The 13,068-nt window shown below is 52.5% G+C and overlaps 2 protein-coding genes across 7 annotated transcripts in view; one reads left to right on the forward strand and one right to left on the reverse strand.

Moving 5' to 3' along the window:
• IFRD2 (interferon related developmental regulator 2) overlaps nucleotides 1-915 on the forward strand; it is a 27,250-nt gene extending 26,335 nt beyond the window's left edge. For all 6 annotated transcript variants that reach the window (XM_070776674.1, XM_070776673.1, XM_019984403.2 and 3 more), the window contains 3 exons: nucleotides 38-166; nucleotides 245-340; nucleotides 459-915. In XM_070776674.1, coding sequence (XP_070632775.1) covers nucleotides 38-166; nucleotides 245-311 — 196 coding nt within the window. In that variant the 3' untranslated portion in view covers nucleotides 312-340; nucleotides 459-915. The remainder of the gene's footprint in view (nucleotides 1-37; nucleotides 167-244; nucleotides 341-458) is intronic.
• On the reverse strand, nucleotides 791-12,553 carry LSMEM2 (leucine rich single-pass membrane protein 2). Its single transcript, XM_019984408.2, has 4 exons — nucleotides 4,122-12,553; nucleotides 1,951-2,052; nucleotides 1,670-1,855; nucleotides 791-1,554 (listed from the first exon to the last, which is right to left on the reverse strand). The coding sequence occupies exons 1-4, from the start codon at nucleotides 4,141-4,143 to the stop codon at nucleotides 1,421-1,423; spliced, it is 444 nt and encodes a 147-aa protein (XP_019839967.1). The 5' UTR covers nucleotides 4,144-12,553; the 3' UTR covers nucleotides 791-1,420.
• Nucleotides 12,554-13,068: the final 515 nt, after the last annotated feature.

The raw sequence follows: 13,068 nt of genomic DNA on the forward strand, positions 1-13,068 counted from the left end.
AGCCGCCGAGCCCAGTCCTGGCCCCTCTCACCTGCAGGGCGGCGAGTGTGAGGAGGAGACCATCCGCTTCGGCCTCGAGGTGCTCTATGTGGACAGCTGGGCTCGGCGCCGGGTCTACGCCGCCTTCAAGGATGCGCTGGGTTCTGGGATGCACCACCACCTTCAGGTGGGCGGGCAGACGGGGAGAGGGCACCCTTGGGGTGGTGCCACGCGGACCCGAGCTCACGGCTTTCTCGGCCCCCAGAACAACGAGCTGCTCCGGGACATCTTCGGCCTGGGTCCGGTGCTGGTGCTGGATGCCGCCGCCCTGAAGGCCTGCAAGATCTCCCGTTTCGAGAAGGTTCGCCCCCTTTCTCTCCCCCTCCACTGCTTTGGCCTGGCGAGCTCGCGGGGGCTGGAGGAGGGGCCGGACCGCTGCCTGCCCCGCTCACGCAGCCCTCACTTTCCGCCCCCCCCAGCACCTGTACAACGCGGCGGCCTTCAGAGCCAGGACCAAGGCGCGCAGCCGCGTACGGGACAAGCGGGCCGACGTCCTGTGAGCAGGCTGTCCGCGTCTTCGCCTGTTTATTTTTAACAGAAGACCGTACAACACCTGGTCCCTGCCAGGACTTGTCGCTTTTATTTTTTTAATGACAAAACCAAAGAGAGATACGGGGCTGGGCTGGCTGGAGGTCACTTGGGACCCCGCCCCCGCACGCAGCCTCTTCCCCGTCCCAGGGCCACGGGGCAGGCCGAAGGCCGCGCCTTCCTCAGGCCTTGTGCCCCTGGAATGAGTCACTTCCTGTGGGGGGGGGGGGGGGGGGGTGCCTGGACAAACGCCACTGCACCACAGTGGGGAGGTGATGCTACCTGGAGTGGGTTTTGTGCTGGTTTTTAAAGATGATAAGAGATAATTAAACAGAACGCGCAGCCTTCCGTGGCCCTGGCTGTTTCTTCTGCCCTCCCTCCCACCCAGGTTTGGGCACCGCTGGGCCTCCCCGTCTCCATCTGCTTGCCTGTGCCCTCCAAAAGTTTCACTGCCATGGCCCTCCTCCCCACTTCTCGGAGCCCAGCCTGCCTTTTGCGAGCGGAGACTGGACCCCGCATTGGGAGGCCTGGCAGAGTTTGGGTGACTGGCTCTTTTTAGGCTTCTGGACCCACCATCTGGAGGAGGCCAGTGGGTGCTCCCAGGCCCCAAGAGGAGGCAGGAGGCTGGTGTGGCTTCCTCTGACCTTAGGCCACACCAGGCGGAGCCTCAACCCCAGAAGGCCTGGCCTGACCCAAGAAGGCGAGAGAGGCAGGCAGCTGTGGGGTCAGATCAGGTCTCATGCCAAAACCGCAGCCAGGAAATCGTAAGGAGCAGCAGTTGGAGAGGAGAAAGCTGCCAACGGCCACTTTATTCCCCGGCACATACCCCCAGGCCCCGGGTCCGAGCGGCATCTCAGCTGGGCGCTTGGGCCTCGCTGGAGTTGAGCCTCCGCAGCTGGCTGAGGCTGGCGAGCCGGAGTTTGAGCAGCACCTCCTCCTGGGTTCGCAGAGTGTGCGCCAGCACGCGGAGGGATTCGCTTTGCAGCACTGCGGTGGGGGATCAGATTATCAGACCTCACGCCACCCCTGGCAATACCCTGCCCTCCCAGCCCCGCACTGCCTTGGTCTCCCCACTCCCGCTGGCTCCCGGCGCCCTCCCTACCACTCAGGTAGACGGCCAGCACGGCCAGTGCCAGGCAGATGAGCACCAGCAGCGCGAGCAGCAGCAGGAAGGCCCCGCGGCTGTGTACCGGGCCGCAGCCGGTCTGGGCGCACAGTGCGGGCGGTAGGACGCCCAGCAGTTCACCCCACGGCTGCCCCTCCTCGGCCAGGTAGGGGCACAGCGGACCTGCAGGGCAAACGGGGCATCAGGAGGGCAGGCAGGGGCGCCTGCGTTCCTACCCGCTCCCTGCACCCAGACCAGCGGTACCGCCCCCCTCTCACCGCCGTTGTGTAGGTCGCTGATGGACTCCACCCGGTGCAGGCGCACCTCCTGCCCGTGGCTGGGAGCCAGCGGCGCCCGGCTCCTCGTCAGTGCCGCGGTGTCTGCGGGGGCAGCGTGGGGCTGGTTGAGCCAGCGGGTCAGGCCCCCCCGCCCCTCCCAGAGGGCGTCCGGGTGCAGCAGGGGTAGAAGGGGCCTTCGCACTCCTAAGCGCCTAAAACCAACTCAAGAACGACCTGTGATTTGCAGCCAAGATGACCCGAGAACCACGTGGGCCTGTTTCACCCACAGGAGCAGGAAGTGCAGTTGGCTTAGCAGTTGACTTAGCTTTGTTTCCTCCCGAGGCATTCCTCTGCCTGCTCATTGCAGAGCCTGGAGGAATAAAGCCACGGCCCATGACACTCACTGCTGCGGCCTCTGCTGTCAGCCTTCCCCACACACCCTGTACCTGGCACCTTGTTCCTGCCCCCAACAGAAGCAGCCAGGGTGGTGCCCTTCCCTCGTGGCCTCTGCTCTACCTCCTCTAACATGTTCAGCCCGATGCTGCTAACTTCTGGGGACTCTCTTCTCACTATCACAAGGAGACTGTCTTTGTTATCCGACTGCTGCCCTTGCCTGTGAGGTCTCCCCTTCCAGGTTGCCTGAATTCAATAACTCCTAGAAAAGGATGCCTACAAAGGTTTCCCCCCAATTTCCCTGTAGTTACTAAGGATGGATTCCCAGAAATAGAATTAGCTATCATCAGGTTGTCCCCAGGGATAGTTATCCAGAGCCCCTAAAAGAGTATGACATCGCCACCATTAGGCATCTCCACTGAAAAAAAAAATTTTATATATGTAAGTGTTCACATACATATTTGCTAAGTTAGGAGATGGTGGTTCTTCCCCCCTCATCCTCTTTAAATTTTGGCCCCCTGAGATCTCCAGGACTTCCCTGGTGGCGCAGTGGATAAGAGTCCACCTGCCAGGGCAGGACACACGGGTTCAATCCCTGGTCCTGGAAGATTTCACGTGCTGCAGGGCAACTAAACCTGTGAGCCACAACCACCGAGCCCACGTCCTGCAAGTACTGAAGCCCGAGCGCCCAGAGCCTGTGCTCCTCCACAAGGGAAGTTGCTGCAGTGAGAAGCCTGCGCGCTAAAGAGTAGCCCCGGCTCACCGCGACTAGAGAAGTCAGCCAAAAATAAATAAATATAAAAAGCCTCTAGAAGCCTGGCTGGAAGCTAGATAACAAATCTGGGGGCATTGGGAGAACACCTCCAGATAGAGCCAGGGGTGATGGGACTCTCTGGGTCTCTGACTTTTAGAATACTACCTCGACTTTCACATCTGCTTCAAACTGGCCTTTGACATGCTCAAAATATGTAGAACAAAAACTGACGCTGCCTGGATGGTGGTGCGTTGGGGTCATATTAAATGCCTTCTGTGCACTTGGCTGTGCTTTTTCCACACTAAACGATGAACTTAGATAGATTGTGACCACGAAAAACACACAGTAAATGTCATGCTTAGAAGCGCACAGTCCCACACCCAGGGCCAGGCCCCTCCCATTCAGTGTAAAATGCTGAAGCTGTGGGTGGGGCGGGGGGACTTGACCAGCTGGTCCACGTGCTGGCCAGCATCGTATGGGAAGCTGCCTGAGTCCCTATGATCCCACTCTGAGCCTCCGTACCTCCTGCCTGAAGTAGGGCAATTAGGAGACTGGCCACCAAAGTCTATAACTAGAAGTCAGTCTGGCCAGGCCAAGGGACCCCAACCTTTAGCCAGTTGGGGCCACACAGGCCCACATGGAGGCCAGAAGCCATCACTCCCAGTCCCTGGGTCATGTGCCCAAATGCTTCCCAAGACCACCGCCGCGCCCGATCCTATGTCTTCCCTGAAGGCAGACCTTCCCTGACCAGCCTGCCCACCCACACCCACTTGGGCCTAGAGGTGACCCTGCCCCAGCTGGGGAGCTGCCCCTAATTCCTCCCGCTGTCCTTCACAGGGGGGACAGGTATGAGGTGAGGAGACGTTCCCGGCAGGGGAGGCCCTTCCTCCACGTGTAGGGGACACAGGGCCTGATGACGCGTCAAGGAAGTGAGGTCAGTGGGCCTGGAGCCAGGTTTCTCCACAGTCCACAGGGTCACAGTACTGGGGCCTCACCCGCTCCCCGCCCAGCGATCATCTCCTACCTTCCTGGGTCTCCTCTGACATGGCAGGTGGGGGGCCGATGAGGGTGCCCAGTGCCAGGACCGGATAGAGGCAGCGGTGGCTCTGCTGAGAGCCCGGCAAAGGCCTGGCCACCTCCCAACCTCAGCTGAAAATAGACGTGAGCTCAGCACATGGGGCTATATTTAGAGGGGGCATCTCCCAGCCTTGGGAAGGAGCAGAGTGACCTACATGGCCAGGCTAGACTGTCTACCTGGTGATGGAGCCCAGGCCAGAGCACACCTCCAGTGGGGCATGGCCCTGGGAGCCCTGCCATTCACATCTGCAGGGCCCTGGTGTCCGTCCAGACAGACCTCCTCAGCCTCACCTCCAGCGATGTCCCTCCACATCTCCACCATCCGCCTCTGAAGACCTCCTCTCCTGGCAGATGTGGGACAAGCACCCACCGCTGGGTGATCTGCTGGCATCACAGGGCTGATGGACTACTGGAGCCCAGTGCCCTGAGGACAGAGACACTCCCCAAATATACACAGGTACCCCTGCTGGTCGGTCGAAGGTCATTACTTCATTTACAGGTACTAAGTTTACAGCTTTGGGTATAGGAGTGCCCCCTTTCAGACCTGTTTTCTCATCTGAAACAGGAGTAATGATGGTTTCCACCTGGCACAGTGCACACAAGAGTGGAAAATACCATGTCCGAAGCACTCAGCCCAATGCAAAGTTTTGATCTTCCTCTCTCCACAAGGGCATTCAGATCACACAAGGCCATGAGAGGGCGCCCATCCCCTCTGGCCCTTAAGGAGAGCGAGTGCTCCAGCTCGCAACCCTCCTTGTGGACCCTGTGCCCTCTTTCCCAAGTGAGACAAAGCCAGGCAGTAGGCTCTACTTTCTAAGCATCCCAACTCCCATCACTCCACTCTGTCACACTGGCCTCCTTGATACTCCTCAAACTGGAGCTCGTTTCCACGTCAGGACCTTGGCACGGGCTGTTCCCCACTTGGAGTGCTCTTCCTTAGATGTCCTCATTGACTGGCTCCTTCTCATGTAACTCGAGTATCATCCCCCTCAATGAGACCTTCTGCTCACGTATTTTTCCACATTTTCCCAATTTTATTTTTTCCATAGCATTTAGCCCAGGAATTGTTATCATTCTGAAATATATAGCTGACACCTGAATGACTGGAGGTACGGACTCCGAGGCTGTGCACTGGAAAATCCAAGTATAAGTTTACAGTCCACCCACCCCCCACACCTGGGTCCATGGTCTGAATCTGCAGATTCCACAAACTGGGGATCCTATCATACTGTTTATTGGGAAATAAAACCCACACCTAAATGGTTTCCATACAGTTCAAACTGGGGCTGTTCAAAGGCCAAAAGTACCATGCGTGTCAATATCTGCTCAGGCCCTACAGAGTCCACTCGGTCACGTGGACCCACCTTTAATCCTCACCACAGTCTCCTTAAAAGAAACAGATGTTGACACTTCTAGGAAGTGGTCCAAGGCCACAGGGCAAGAACAAGTGAGAACAAACCTCTCCTAAAGCAACAGAATCCAAAGAAACAATAAAGGACTAAAAATAAGTGCAGGCATGCTCACTTGAGGAAAACTGTGAATGAGATACAAAAGATACAAAAAGACCAAAAACCCAACTGTCATATCTGAGGTGTGCGAGAAAAAGCAGGGCGCCACTCGTGATCACCATACACACCACAAGAGTGTGGGCAGACCAGAACCACCTAGAGCACGGAGCGGACCCCATGTTCGCCCCATTTAAAGGGCCAGCTCACAAGGACCACCACACCATCCCCGGGGAGGACAAGATGAGGGACGTGTATGTGATAGACTATTTCTCAGCCAAAAACACCACCACTAAGATTATGAGACGATGTCACTGGTAGCCACAGGATGGACCTGACCAGATAATAAATGGGGGGAAGCAAGCCAGACAGAGGGAGACAACAGCGCAGGCTGTCCCTTCTAAAGCAAAGGAAAAAATTCGCAAAGGAAGACATTTACAATCCATAAGAGATGCTTAGAATGGAAAGACACAAAAAGGGTTCCAACAGAAGAAAAAGCACTGAGGAGGAATTCCACAGGAGGTTTGGCCAAAACGAGACACAGAAATGTGTGTCTGTAAAACATAATCCACAGGATTATCTCCATGCTGCCTCCAACCACACATAGAACTCTGGGCCTAAACCCTATACACAGAAAAATCTATCTGTAATGAATGATACAAAGAATTTCCTTCTTCCTTCCTTGTTCACATATGAAGAAACAGTCGGCTGAACACTGACGACAACACAGCTTGCTAAAGGACTATCCTCCAAGAGACTCCTAGTGGGACATTCCAGAAAGGGAGAAAGAGCAACGAGCACTCTTTCCCCTCAAATCCTCTGAGCTTGGAGCCAGATCGCATCCCTGCAGCCTGATCAGACACTGGACCCATGTCTTCCCTGGAGTAAGGTCGACACAGCCAGGTAGGGTACCCTGTCCTGAGCCCCATCGGAAACCTCTCTGCTTGTCTCTGCCTGGGACTACAGTCCCGAGGAAGACCAAGGCATCCAGGGTCTCTGGGTTCCATCAGCAGAATAGTCACCCAGCCTCCACTCCTGGTGCTGGGGTTCCCGCCACAAACCTCCTTCCTGGGCTTCTAAGTGAACGTGAAAGCCGCTCAGTCGTGTCTGACTCCTTGTGACCCCATGGACTATACAGTCCATGGAATTCTCCACGCCAGAATACTGGAGTGGGTAGCCTTGCCCTTCTGCAGGGGATCTTCCCAACTCAGGGATCAAACCCAGGTCTTCCGCATTGCACGCGGATTCTTTACCAGCTGAGCCACGAGGGAAGCCCAAGAATACTGGAGTGGGTAGCCTTGCCCTTCTCCACGGGATCTTCCCACCCCAGGGATCGAACCCATGTCTCCTGCGTTGCAGGCAGATTCTTTACCAGCTGAGTTATCAGGGAAGCATCTTCAGAAAGGTTCTGCGGCTTTGCTATGCACTGGTCCAGAAGGGAGGGGCTGTGAGGCTTTAGGGGAAAGTAGCAGTGAGACACGGAGAAGGCAATGGCACCCCGCTCCAGTACTCTTGCCTGTAAACTCCCATGGATGGAGGAACCTGGTGGGCTGCAGTCCATGGGGTCGCTAAGAGTCAGATACAACTGAGCGACTTCACTTTCACTTTTCACTTTCACGCATTGGAGAAGGAAATGGCAACCCACTCCAGTGTTCTTGCCTGGAGAATCCCAGCGACGGGGGAGCCTGGTGGGCTGCCGTCTATGGGGTCACACAGAGTCGGACACGACTGAAGTGACTTAGCAGCAGCAGCAGCAGTGAGACAACCCTTCAAGCGACTTGCCCTGAGTCTCTGTTTTGCCAGAGGAGCCACAGGTGGGCATGAGAAAGTGCTGCCATCTTGTGGACACTTCCTGTAACTACAACGTGACCACCACTCCTTACTTGCCCCTCGAATTCACAAGACCAGGGGCCTCTTAGACACAGCTGGCCTCACGAAATGTCCTGGGCCAGGTTTTGAAGGGACAAGTTCCCAACACAAGGGACTTTCAAGAGGCCAATTAGAACAGGTCACTTAGCCTCACAACCTTTGAGGAGACAAAAGAAAAATATCCACAAATCTGCACCCTAAGAGAGAACGCTCAGCATCCCTAACTATGGCAGGCATCCCAATCAAAACGGTGACGAGAATGCAAACCCCGGCACTCAGAATGGCCATCCTCATACAGCTGCAGGCCATCAGTGGGGAAAATACCCCGGTGGAACTGGAAATCTCCCAGTACAATTTGCAACAATGTATACTGGCAAGAACCAGTGTCATGGACAGGCACCAAATGCCAGACGAAATCAGTATGAAAGGCTAGGCCTGAGATCTGACATTGTCACATCTGGGCATATATGCGGACAAAAGCATTGTTCCAAAAGGTACAGGGACCCCATGGATCACTGCAAGAGGACCTACGTAAGCCAAGACACAGAGCAACCAAAATCTTCAGTGATCGATTAAAGTTTTAACCGGTTGAGGTACATGCATACGATGGACTATTATGCAGCCATAAAAGCCCACCATGGGAATTATGACATGATGCTGCTGTGAGCTACAGCGATGGACCTGGATGGATCACAGGCCAGGGGAAGCTTGCCAGACAGGAGGAGACAATAGCATAGGATATCCCCTCTAAAGAAAAGGAAGAAAGATTCAAAGGAAGAAATCTACAACCCAAAGAGAGACTCTTCAAATTGAAACACCCACAAAGGCTTAAAAAAAAAAAGAACAAAAACTGAAGTGCTGGGACGAATTCATCAGGAGGTCGGGCCTCAGAGACACACAGAAATCTGTGTCTGTAAAAATAATCCACCAGGATTATCTCCTTCCCGCCTCATCCACACATACACAGAATCCTGGACCTCTGCCCTATGTAAAGAAATCGGTAATATCTGTAAGATAATCCACAAGGATGTGTGCCTTCCTTCCTTTTTCATAGGAAGAAAACTGTATCTGAGACAGAAAAACCACAGGGACCTGATGGGGACCACATTCCTCGATCTTCTGCAATAAGCTCTATGGGAGTGGCAGTCAAGAGAGAATAGATACACTCCACATATGCCTGATCCCTGAAACAGTTGGCTGAACACTGACGACAACACAGCTTGCCAAAGGACTATCCTCCAAGAGACTCCTGGCGTGTCATTCCAGAAAGGGAGAAAGAGCAACGAGCACTCTTTCCCCTCAAAGCCTCTGAGCTTGGAGCCAGATCGCATCCCTGCAGCCTGATCAGACACTGGACCCATGTCTTCCCTGGGGTAAGGTCGACTCAGCCAGGTAGGGTGCCCTGTCCTGAGCTCTGTCTGAAACCTCTACTCTGCTCTGCCTGGGACCAGAGCCCTGAGGGCCATCAAGGCATCCATGGCCTTGGGTGTCTTGGGCCAAATAGTCAGCCAGCCTCCGTTTCTTCTGGTGCTGCGTTTTCCTGCTCAAACCTCCCTCCGGAATGTGAACTTCTAAGCACCTTCAGCAGGGTACTGCAGCCCCTGTTGGATTGCTTCAGACGTGTGCGTGTGTGAATTTAGGGAAAGAAGTAGTGAGATAGTGCCCTTCAGTGTGTACTCAGGCACGATTCTCTTATTCACAGCCCAGCAAGCCGACTTTCCCTATTCATTCCAATCCGAAAGAAGGGCAATGGCCAAAGAATGTTCAAACTGCTGCACAACTGCACTCATTTCACTTGCTCACAAGATCATGCTCAAAATCCTCCAAGCCAGGCTTCAACCGTATGTAAACCGAGAACTTCCAGGTGTATAAGCCGGATTTAGGAAAGGAGAGGAACCAGAGATCAAATTGCCAACATCCTTTGGATGATAGAAAAAGCAAGAGAATTCCAGAAAAACATCTACTTCTGCTTCACTGACTATGCTAAACCCTTTGTGTGAATCACAACAAACTGTGGGAAATTCTTAAAGAGAGGGGAATACCAGACCACTTTACCTGCCTCCTGGGAAGCCTGTAATGCAGGTCAAGAGGTAACAGTTAGAACTGGACATGGAACAACAGACTGGTTCCTAATTGGGAAAGGACTATGTCAAGGCTGTATATTGTCACCCTGCTTATTTAACTTATATGCAGAGTACATCATGAGAAACGCTGGGCTGGAAGAACCACACGCTGGAATCAAGATTCCAGAAAGAAATATCAATAACCTCAGATATGCAGATGATACCATCCTTATGGCAGAAAGTGAAGAGGAACTAAAGAGCCTCTGGATGAAGGTGAAAGGAGAGTGAAAAACTGGCTTAAAACTCAACATTCAAAAAACGAAGATCACGGCATCCGGTTCCATCACTTCATGGCAAATACATGGGAAAACAATGGAAACAGTAAGAGAGTTTATTTTCCTGAACCAAAATCACTGCGGACGGTAACTTCAGCCATGAAATTAAAACATGCTTGATCCTTGGAAGAAAAACTATGACAAATCTTGCCATTGTGTTAAAAAGAAGAGACATAATTTTGCCAACAAAGTTCTGTATAGAAAAGCTATGGTTTTTCCAGTATTCATATATGGATGTGAGAGTTGGACCATAAAGAAGGCTGAGCACCAAAGAACTGATGCTTTTGAACTGTGGTGTTGGAGAAGACTCTTGAGAGTCCCTTGGACTGCAAGGAGATCAAACCAATCAATCCCAAAGGAAATCAACCCTGAATATTCATTGGAAGGACAGATACTGAAGCTCCAATACTTTGGCCACCTGATGCGAAGAGCCAACTCATTGGAAAAGACCCTGATGCTGGGAAAGATAGAAGGCAGGGGGAGAAAGGGACCACAGAGGTCGAGATGGTTGGATGGCACCACCGACTCGATGGACATGAGTTTGAGCAAGCTCCAGGAGATGGTGAAGGACAGGGAAGCCTGGCGTGCCGCAGTCCATGGAGTTGTGAAGTGTCCAAAACGACTGGGAGACTGAATAGCAACGACTGGTTGCCTAAGGTGGGTATGAGATAATGCTACTGACCTGTGGACATTGCCTAAACTACAATGTTTGACGACTGCTCCTTACTGGCACCTCTAATTCACAAGGCTAGGAGGGCTTTTAATGACAGCTTCCCTTAGTAAATGTCCTGGAGCAGTTATTGCCAAAATACATTCCAAAAACAATTGACTTTAAGGAAGCCAATTACATGTGTTTTTCCCTCAAAGATTTTAAGGAGGGAAGACAAAAAACCACAATCTACCACCACAGAAGCAGCAGCTCAGTGCCCCTAATCGCAGTAGCATTGCTAATGAAAGCTCCCTGGAGAAGTCTAACCTTACTAGTCAGGAATGGCCATCCTCACACATCTACAAACAATGAATGCAGGAGAGAACCTGGAGAAAGGGAGCCCTCGATGCTGCCGGTTTGAAGGTCCACTGTCCACAGCCACTGTGGAGGACAGCCTTCACTGCCAGAAAGAAAAACCTTCAAGAGAGGCTAAGCTTAGGATCTGACATGCCCCACCCCCGGGTCTACATCCCAGGAAAACCATCATTCAGAAGCATACATATACCCCAAGGTTCAGAACACACTACCTGTAATAACATAGACCCAGAGCCAGTAAAATGTCCTGGGAGGCACTAGAGCTTAAAGGTGTGGCACATTTATACAACGGACTATGACTCAGTCACAACAACCAGCCCTGAAGTGACGCCCTGGAGCCTCAGTGATGGACCGTGAATGTTTATAGACCAAGAGAAGTCACTCAGAGGAATAAAACAGCATATGATGTCCCTTTTAGGCAAAATTTAAAGAGAGCTACAAAGGAACTAATTTTCAACACAAAGAAAGACTCTGAGGATTCATACGCAAAGTGTTCCAAAGGGAAAAAGTGAAGGGCCAGTGACAAATTAGGAGATCAGGAGTAATATATATATACACACAGAAATCCATATCTGTAATGGATAATTCATGAGATTATCTTCCTCCTTCCTTCCTTCCCTATACACATAAATCTGAATCTCCAATAGATACTCCACAAAGACCTGTTGTTCAGCACATGGAACTTTGCTCAACCTTCTGCAATAACAGCTATTTCAGAAGAAGCCTATAATGAATAGATATGCTGTGCTTACAATGTCATAGCTGAATCAGGCAGCTGTACCCTGAAACAAGTACATTACAAATCTACTATACTCCAACATACCATCGGCATGAAATGAAAAGAAAGAAAAGAAAAGCAATGCCTAGTTTCTCCCCTCTCACCTCCCTGTCTCAGGCTGCTATCACGTCCCTGGAGCCTGAGCAGGCTTGAATTCCTTGGTTGGACTGTGCTGGGGTCAAGACAGCTAAGTAGGGTGCTCTTAGTTGAGACCCCTCTTAGACCTAGAGTGTCTGGTTTGCTCTAGCCCTAACCAGAGTCCCCAGTGTACCCAGACAACGGTGGCTGGTCCCTGTGGCCTTCAGGACCCTGGTAAAGTAACCTCATCTCCGCGTCTCCTGGTGCTGGGGTTCCCCGCTCAAGCCTCCTTCAACGTGGAGCTGTGGTCCCGGTTGGGATTGGTCTGGAGGGGAGGGGGTGTGAGGCTTTAGGGGAAAGAAGTAGTGAGACACAAACCCTTGGGTGTTTGCTCAGGCACATTCCACTCCAATTCACAGCCCAGCAAGCCAACTTTCCCTAAGGCTGGTTGCCTGAGGAAACACAGGTGGGCATGAGAAAGTGCTGCCGTCTCGTGGACGTTTCCTGTAACTACAACTGGATCACTACTGCTTCCTGGAGCCTCAAATTCACAAGGCCTCAGTTCAGTTCAGTTGCTCAGTCGTGTCCGACTCTTTGCGACCCCATGAGTTACAGCACGCCAGGCCTCCCGGTCCATCACCAACTCCCAGAGTTCACTCAAACTCATGTCCATCGAGTCAGTGATGCCATCCAGCCATCTCATCCTCTGTCGTCCCCTTTTCCTCCTGCCCCCAATCCCTCCCAGCATCAGGGTCTTTTCCAGTGAGTCAACTCTTTACATGAGGTGGCCAAAGTATTGGAGTTTCAGCTTCAACATCAGTCCTTCCAATGAACACCCAGGACTGATGTCCTTTAGGATGGACTGGTTGGATCTCCTTGCAGTCCAAGGGACTCTCAAGAGTCTTCTCCAGCACCACAGTTCAAAAGCATCAATTCTTCGGCACTCAGCTTTCTTCACAGTCCAACTCTCACATCCATACATGACCACTGGAAAAACCATAGCCTTGACTAGACGGACCTTTGTTGGCAAAGTAATGTCTCTGCTTTTGAATATGCTATCTAGGTTGGTCATAACTTTCCTTTACAAGGCCTGGGTGGCTGCTAATGACAGCTGCCCTCAGGCAATGTTCTGGGCAGGTATTGCAGAAACAAATTCCACACACAACCAACTTTCAAGAAGTCAGTTGCCACAGGTCAGTTCTCCTTACAGCCTTGAAGGGGGGAAAAAAAACCCCAACAACC

This window comes from Bos indicus, chromosome 22 (assembly GCF_029378745.1).
Source record: "Bos indicus isolate NIAB-ARS_2022 breed Sahiwal x Tharparkar chromosome 22, NIAB-ARS_B.indTharparkar_mat_pri_1.0, whole genome shotgun sequence".
NCBI lineage: Eukaryota > Metazoa > Chordata > Mammalia > Artiodactyla > Bovidae > Bos > Bos indicus.

What these genes read in the sequence shown, in the direction of transcription:
- LSMEM2 (XM_019984408.2), bottom strand. Translation starts at nt 4,143, where the DNA reads ATGTCAGAGGAGACCCAGGAAG. An exon ending in GTCAGAGGAGACCCAGGAAG is followed by an intron (nt 2,053 to 4,121) that starts GTAGGAGATGAT and finishes CTGCCCCCGCAG; the next exon opens with ACACCGCGGCACTGACGAGG. An exon ending in CAGCGACCTACACAACGGCG is followed by an intron (nt 1,856 to 1,950) that starts GTGAGAGGGGGG and finishes TTTGCCCTGCAG; the next exon opens with GTCCGCTGTGCCCCTACCTG.